This window comes from Gracilinanus agilis, chromosome 4 (genome assembly GCF_016433145.1).
Source record: "Gracilinanus agilis isolate LMUSP501 chromosome 4, AgileGrace, whole genome shotgun sequence".
Lineage (NCBI taxonomy): Eukaryota > Metazoa > Chordata > Mammalia > Didelphimorphia > Didelphidae > Gracilinanus > Gracilinanus agilis.
This window is the reverse complement of record NC_058133.1, coordinates 398039047-398047098: the sequence shown is the minus strand read 5'-3', so window position 1 is coordinate 398047098 and position 8052 is coordinate 398039047. Positions and strand designations below refer to the sequence as shown.

Below are 8052 nucleotides of genomic sequence, written 5' to 3'. Positions count from 1 at the left end.
TATGTTTAATAATAGGAGGGACCAATATTTTGGAGAGCTGATTTTAGATACACTACTGCCTAAAAGCTGTGAAATGGACTAAACAATCCCTGGAGATCTCTTCCAGGCCTCTGATTCTATAATTGCACATCTATTAACCATAGGTTAATGGGGAGGGTGGACAGAAGAGGTGAAACTGTTGCATATAGTAATACCATGTGTTCTCTAGGTCAAGCTCCAAAAAGAATATTTCTTAGTGTTTCAAGACTTGCCTACCCAGAGATGAGATGCTATGGAAAAATTCAATAACAATGTTCAAAAACATTGTTGGATGCAGACCATGTGGTAATGGGTGGAAGTACATTCCAATTACCTATCTTTTGCAAATTCCTGAAAAGGGAAATTTATCACTATTTCCAGTTCTCATGAAATAAGGGCTTAAAAAAAATAGTCTTGCGGGCAAAGACCAAAAAAAGAGAAAAACAACAAAAACAACAAAAAAAACCCAACCCTCCCCTCCCCACCCCACCCCCAACATTCACAGCAGGAAGTCTTCAATGGCTATTGAGCTCTAAAGGAACAACTCTGCACATAAGTCCTCCTTCAGCGTGCAAACTAAGATCTTTACTAGATACTAGGCATAGGGGCGGGTAATTATTGTGCTCGAGAACAACTCAGCTTCCTTGTGTGAGAAAAAGGGAGAGAAAGATCTGACCAGCAAGTACTACTGGTATTAGGGGTTTTATTTGCATGTCAATGAGCCAAATGGGCAAAGAGGCGAGTTGTGCAGCGTTCTGCGGAACAAGGTTATTATTATCATATTGCCTCACTTAACAATTTCACTGAAAAGGAAGAGTCCTACCACAGTGTCTGCAAGCCCTGCGCTATATGGGACGTGCTGCTACGTGCCCACCTCCAGAACTACTTTATTTACAAAGCGATTACCATGTTATCTATTTGTTTTCCTTTTCCAGCAACTGCAGCGTTAGTCAGCCCTTGCATTTCTTAATTACCAACCCATTCGCTTCTAAATCAGCCCCAAACCGTCAGGCTAAAGCCTGGGGGGAGGCTGTGCAAGTTTGCACACACCCCCACCTCCCGGATCAAGGGCAACAGCAGAAGCAAGAAACTGTGTATGTGCAAAAAGGTGGATCTGGGGACTAGGATCGCTGAGTTTGTTTACAGAGCAGAGACGCCTCAGCTCGGATGCCAAAGCTACCAGGAGCAGCAAACGCAAACTTAGCAAAAGCACACGTACCACGGGAGGAACTGAGAGTGACACTGAAAGCGCGGATCGGATCTCCCGGGCTGTGCGCGAGAGGGGAGTCCGGCTGGCGGAGCCCGGTTTACATGCCTGCCTAGCCGCAGTTGGTCCACCTGCAACAGCTGCCGCTTTCCCCCCTTTTCTCCCTTCCCCCCACACCACCACCTTCCTGCCCTTGAAAGCAAAAAGGGGGAAAAGGAAGAGGGGGAAAAAAGAAAAGGTCTATCCAGTACACAGCTCCCCAGTAACACAAAGCAAACCCCGGGAAGGGCTCCTTGGGGGTGTGGGCATTCTTCTGCCAGGCGCTTTCAAAGGCACTCCGAGGAGCGCAGCCATTCTTCTAAACGGCGAAAGAAGCAGGGAGGAGAGAGCGGGGGCAAGGTTGCAGAACTGCATCCCGGAGGGAGGCAGAGTGCGGGCGGCGGAAAGCTGACCCGACCCCCACCACCACCCCGTCATAGACACACTCTTCCTCTTCTTATTCTGTAGGTGGCATTCCCAAGCTGCTAGGTGAGGGAGGGCTAGAAAGGTGGTTAGGTCGTGGGGTCTGGGGAGATAACAGCTGGAGACCTCCCCCACCCTTAGAGCTCTGGGGGGTTGGGTGCGTCCTCTCCCTTTGCTATCTCTCCGGGGCAGGCTCGGTCTCCGCTTCCCAGGTTGGGAGTCTTGGGGTGCATTATTCTCTGCGTGGGGCGGGAGGGGTGAGAGCAAGAGGAGGTTTGAGGTAGGGGCGCATTGGGGGGTGAGAAAGAAAGGCAGCCCCCTTTCCTTTGCCACCCGGGCGCACCGCTCCGCAGGCGGGGCCCTAGCCAGCAACATCCCCCACACGTGCCGCCCTGCAGTGGGGGACTGGACTACCTGGATCCCTTCCAGTTGAGTCTGCGCCGCGCCAGCCTGAACTCCAGGTTTTCGTTTTGATTGCCTGTGAGGGTTTTGCTCCTCCCTTCCTGAAATCCTATATTAACTGTGGCCAAAGCTGTAAGAAACATAGCTCATTGTTGGCAAATGCTGATGAGCCTCGCTGAGGAGTAAGGGGAAGGCAAGGGGGAAATAAAAAGAGAAAGGGGCTTGGGTCTTCAGGCGCAGCAACAGCTACAGCAGCAGCCACAAGACGACAGTAATAATACCACGTAACCAACCTCAGAAGAAACCAGGAAAATACTCTATATGCAGCTGGGCGGATTTTAAACTGAGCGATTTTACCAACAACCTTGCGAGCAGAAAGAGCAAAGACCGGAGAAGGTAAGTGTTGCCGGCGAATCTCTTGCAACTTAGAGGGTTTGCCTTCAGGAAGAGTGGTAGCCTGTGCAAGGGAAATAACAGGATGGGTAGGGTGGATTTCATTCTAAAAGTTCTCGTGGCGGGGCTCAAGGAGACTTCCTTTATTAGCCTCCTCAGGGGTGTCGGCTCTCGTCCCCCCACTGCCCTGTTTTTGCTTTTTGTTTTGTTTTTGTGGTGAATTAGCCTCCCTCCTCCCCCATTTGGTGCACATTGGGGGGACGTTTGGGGGGCACCGCTGGGCGTGCTTCCCTGCGGGAAAAGGGACGGGTTCTGCAGCGTCGGGCACTTTTCTGGGTGGCAGGTCTGCGGGAGTTAGGAAGTGGGGCAGATGGGGCAGGAGAGGCGACGGCAGGCGTTTGCTCTGCGGACTTGGACCCTTCGGTTCAGTGTGCGGAGGGCGGCTGCGAGCTCTGTTTGGGGGCAGAAGCTAGGAGGCAAGGGAGCGGGGTGTGCGAGCTTGGAGACACGTGTGGTGGGGATTTATACATCTTTTCTGTATTTTTTTTTAACTTTCAGGGTTGGAAATGGCTGACCACATGATGGCCATGAACCACGGGCGCTTCCCCGATGGCACCAACGGGCTGCATCACCACCCTGCTCACCGGATGGGAATGGGTCAGTTTCCAAGCCCCCATCACCACCACCAGCAACAACAACAACACGCCTTCAATGCCTTAATGGGCGAGCATATACACTATGGCGCTGGGAATATGAATGCCACTAGCGGGATCAGACATGCGATGGGGCCAGGGACTGTGAATGGAGGGCACCCCCCCAGCACCATGCCCCCCACGGCCAGATTTAACAACTCCCAGTTCATGGGGCCCCCAGTCGCCAGCCAGGGAGGCTCCTTACCGGCCAGCATGCAGCTGCAGAAGCTAAACAACCAGTATTTCAACCATCACCCTTATCCCCACAACCACTATATGCCGGATTTGCACCCTGCAAGCCACCAGATGAACGGGACGAACCAGCATTTCAGAGATTGCAACCCAAAGCACAGCAGTAGCAGCGGCAACAGCGGCGGTAGCAGCAGCAACAGCAGCAGCAACATGCCTTCCTCGGTTCCCCACGTCCCCGCTGCGATGCTGCCTCCCAATGTCATAGACACTGACTTCATAGACGAGGAAGTGCTCATGTCCTTAGTGATAGAAATGGGTTTGGACCGCATCAAGGAGCTGCCTGAACTCTGGCTGGGACAAAACGAGTTTGATTTTATGACGGACTTCGTGTGCAAACAGCAGCCTAGCAGAGTGAGCTGCTGACTTAATTTAAGCAACAACAACCACCACCACAACCACCACCACAACCACAACAACAAAAGAAAACAGATCCCGACTTTTTCGGTGTGAATTAAAGACATTCCCTTAGACACAGTATCTCTCTTTTCAGATCTTGAACGGTTTGAGAACTTGGAAAACAGAGTAAACTATAAAACTTGTACAAATTGGTTTAAAAGAAAATTGCTGCCACTTTTTGTTATTTGTTTTTCTGTTTTTGTTTTTTTTTTGTAGCCTTGACATTCACCTCCCTTATGTAGTAGTAATATCTAGCTAACTCGGTCTCTTTTCTGTTTTTTCTCCTTATTTCCTCACTTAATTTCTACAGTGTTCAACTGTTAGATATTAATCTTGGCAAACTGCTTAATCTTGTGGATTTTGTAGATGGTTTCAAATGACTGAACTGCATTCAAATTATGAGTGGAAGGAAAAATTGCATTAGTTGGTTGCATGAACTTTGAAGGGCAGATATTACTGCACAAACGCTGCCATCTCGCTTCATTTTTAACTATGCATTGGAGTACAGACTAATTTTAAAAATATGCTAAACTGGAAGTTTAAACAGATGTGGGCCAAACCATTCTGGATCAGGAAAAGTAATACTGTTACTTTAAAGTCTGCTACCCATCCCCCTCCCCCATATGTACAGACAATAATATGGTGTGGAATGTAGTCAGTGGCAACATTTCACAGATTTTTATTTTGTTTCTGTCTTCAACATTTTTGACACTGTGCTAATAGTTTATTCAGTACATGAAAAAGATACTACTGTGTTGAAAGCTTTTTAGGAAATTTTGACAGTATTTTTGTACAAAACATTTTTTTGAAAAAATACTTGTTAATTTATTCTATTTTAATTTGCCAATGTCAATAAAAAGTTAAGAAATATTTCATTTTTTCTAGAAGTCATTTATAAAGTGTGGGGTGTTTTATCATTTGGATTTTTTGGTTGGTCCTTTAGTCTCCATCTCCCCCTCCTGCTTCCCTCTTCCACCCCCCACTTCCCCCACAGTGGACCACTTTAACAATAAGCTGTTGATGAGAACAAACATTCCAAAGGAGAAATTACATGGCACCAATGCAGGTCATGGTGAGCTTAAGGAGGAGGGAGGGGGGGAAAGGGGAGGGTGTAGGATTTAACCACAACTGGCACCACACCACATTGTTATCATTGGAACATTGGTGTGGGTTAATTCCAAACTGCAAAGTTGTCAGAGCAACTTTTTTTTTTCATTTGCCAACACATTCAAAGAACTAAGCCTGCAAGTTTTATTAAATTTTAATCTTATGCTGTTTCATTTACACTGAAACTTGTTTTCTCATTTTATAGCTTGATCAATAATACTGCTTTGGGGTGCCCTGTAAAAAAGATAACAGACATTTCTCTTTAGTGACATAACTAGGTTTTCTCCAGAAAAATGGAGCGGCATGTAATTTCCAGTCCAGAAAGGGTTTCTGACTGGTTTGTAGTCATTGCCAAAAAAAGAAAGAAACCTCACTTTTTTTTTATTAGAGTCTTCTTATTCTATTAATGAGACTTAAATTTTCATTTAACCAGGTTCCATTCAAAAGTAATTAAATTCTATCACTCTCTACCTCTACTTCGCCCCTACCCCCACCCCCCACTCAGTATTTCTTCTAAACTTCTGTACCTTGAGTTCCAAAGATTTTTTTTTTGGATGACTGACAAGCACCAGAGGTAAAAAGTAATTGAAATTTTACTTAGGTGTGTAATGAAAGGAGAATATAACTATATTACAGGGGCTGCAGATTTTACCTTGTAAAAAAAAGAAACTGGGGGAAAGGTAATATTGTTGCTATCTCAAATTAACTCAGTTGGTGGGAAAAAGAATTTTGCTTTGTTTTCCCTTTAATGTTTCCATGACTTCCTTGTGTTTATAAAATCAACACACCTAAATTCACAAAAGGATGTAGAACTTTTATTTTTACTTAACCTTTTGGAAAGTGGTAAAGGCTTGGGAAAAACGTACTATTAATATTTAAAAAGTAGAATTTAGTCTGTTTTAACAAGTAGACTCTTCAATCCCCAAATCAACTTTTTAAGACTGCTTAGAGGTGGGAATGGAAGTAGGGAGGTGTTGGTGAAGTGTTATATTACAATGTATCTAGCATCAAGACCCATTTAACTTATATTTGTATCAATTCTGACAAATTACAGTTTTAGAGATGGGCATAATTCATTACATGACATCCTGTGCTAAAGCCAAAAAACTTCGATTGGAAGGTTGAATGTATAAGGTAAAGCCAAACATTCCATTGAATTTTTTTATACGTGTAGTTGATGCTTCATTAAAAACTTGTTCTACATTTCCCATTTAAGTACTTTGAGTACTCTGCAATGTGCAAGTCCCTTTTTGCACCCCCCCATAAGTCATCAGTATCTGCTGATCCACATTTTTCTACTTTAATAAATAGTTAGTTAAACTGAAATTTTCCTTCACTCCAGCATGTCAATACTACATCTGCAATCAGCACTAAATCTTCCAAGCTAAGCATTTTCACAGTAAGTTTGTTTCAGAGGCTCAAGTGGAAAATATATTTGCATGCATATTAATATCCAAATCCTTTGCTGTAGTCTAGCTCTTTTTCACTTGTGCCAGAAAAAAAAAAAGAAAAGAAAAGAAAAGAAAGCTTTTGGAAGCATTGTTTTTGCATGGGGAAAAGTAGAAAAACAATTTCCTTTTCTATTCCCCACCCCCTCTTCCCTCTTCCCCCTCCCCCATCCCACCATTTACTAAGCCAGGGAATTGTCACAACACCTGCTCTATCACTGAATTCCTCCTGTTCCTGAGAATGCTGGTACCATGCATGTATAGATGCAGAGATGGCAAAGGGCTATTATTAGATCCTTGAGTCTGTTCTTGCCAGAGCAGGCAAATCAAACACAAGAACTAGGTTAAAAGCAAAAATTTCTCTTTGGTAAAAATGCTAATTTTTCCTCTCTCTTGAATGAATCTGTTTTTTTTTTTTCTTCATTAAAACTATCCTCTGGTCAACAATTGGCTGGATTCTATTTGATATCTGTAGTGCTCTTAAGCAGAGAAAAATAACTCCTTGTTTGAACAACCTGATTAATGAAACCTGTACAGTGACCTAGTTTACCAGGCTACTGGCAGACATTTGCAAAATCTTTTGTGGTCTTGCTTCCTACTAAGTTGCTTAGAGCATATGGGGAAACTTGACCTCCGTACTTTGGCTGTTTGTCAAAAAGTTCTAATATGCTATAGGAGAGCTTTAGTTCATTTCCACCATGTCCATAAATAGACAGTCTTCACTTTATTTGCAAGGAGAGATCAATGATAAACAACAGCCCAGCGTAATAAACACATGTAAGAAAAATAGGGCCTCATTAATAAAAATGGTATCACTGTCTGGTGGCTGATAAAACACCAGTGGCAGCCTCTTTGCGGAGGCTGATAAAGATGTTACAGCTATGGATGGGTCTTTTAAGAACAGTTACCTAATCAGTGCTGTTTATGGGGTGCGCTGCAGAGCCGAAGTAGAAAAAAGGCTGACATCTATTGTGAAGTTTATGGTCTCCATGACTTTTACTACTGTAAAAGCCTGGGATAGATATAAATTGATGTCAACATTAAAGGCCAGATCCTTTAGAGCAAAATATTAATCCACTAATCTATTATGGGTGGCCGGCTTTGAAATGTAAACTTCCCGGGGCCGAATCCATTGGGTGTTTTCGCCCCCTTGTGGAAGATGCTGGGAAAGGCAAGAAACGCTTTCTTGAAGAACGAAGGGACCCTCGCTGTTCCTTCACACTGTCGGATTTCAATTGTGAGGCAGAAGCCAGACATTTCAGCGGAAAACCTCCCTTCAGCTGGGGCCTGAGAAGGTTCTAGAACAGAAATCCCTCCGGGAAAAGGGAGGAGTCTTCTTCCTCGTCCAAGGGCACCTCAGACGATTTGGTGAAAAAGCTCTGACTTGCCTCTTGCCCTTATTGAAAAAGACACCATGGCTGCCATGCTTTGAACAACTGCAAGAAAGGGTGTTTCCCATGATCACTCTGCCATGCTGGAGCTTTGTAATAAGGGACAACGGAAATGCCAACCCTGGTGGAGTTGGGACAACTGCTCTGCATCCTCTCCATGGGATCCGAATGTCTTCATTTCAGGGCAGGATTGAATAATAATGCCTTCAATGGGACACTGGGGGGAGAATTTAGGTATGCAGAATGCAATTACCTAAATTGGAATTTGACCAAGCCCACTAGCT

The 8052-nt window shown here is 44.5% G+C and overlaps 1 protein-coding gene across 1 annotated transcript; it reads left to right on the top strand.

Moving 5' to 3' along the window:
- Positions 1-2249: 2249 nt before the first annotated feature.
- CITED2 (Cbp/p300 interacting transactivator with Glu/Asp rich carboxy-terminal domain 2) lies at positions 2250-4678 on the top strand. Its single transcript, XM_044674626.1, has 2 exons — positions 2250-2485; positions 3041-4678. The coding sequence occupies exon 2, from the start codon at positions 3049-3051 to the stop codon at positions 3787-3789; it is 741 nt and encodes a 246-aa protein (XP_044530561.1). The 5' UTR covers positions 2250-2485; positions 3041-3048; the 3' UTR covers positions 3790-4678.
- The last annotated feature ends 3374 nt before the right edge of the window (positions 4679-8052 follow it).

Excerpts from the sequence above, each read along its gene's own strand:
- CITED2 (XM_044674626.1), top strand. The coding sequence starts at position 3,049 with ATGGCTGACCACATGATGGCCATGAACCACGGGCGCTTCCCCGATGGC.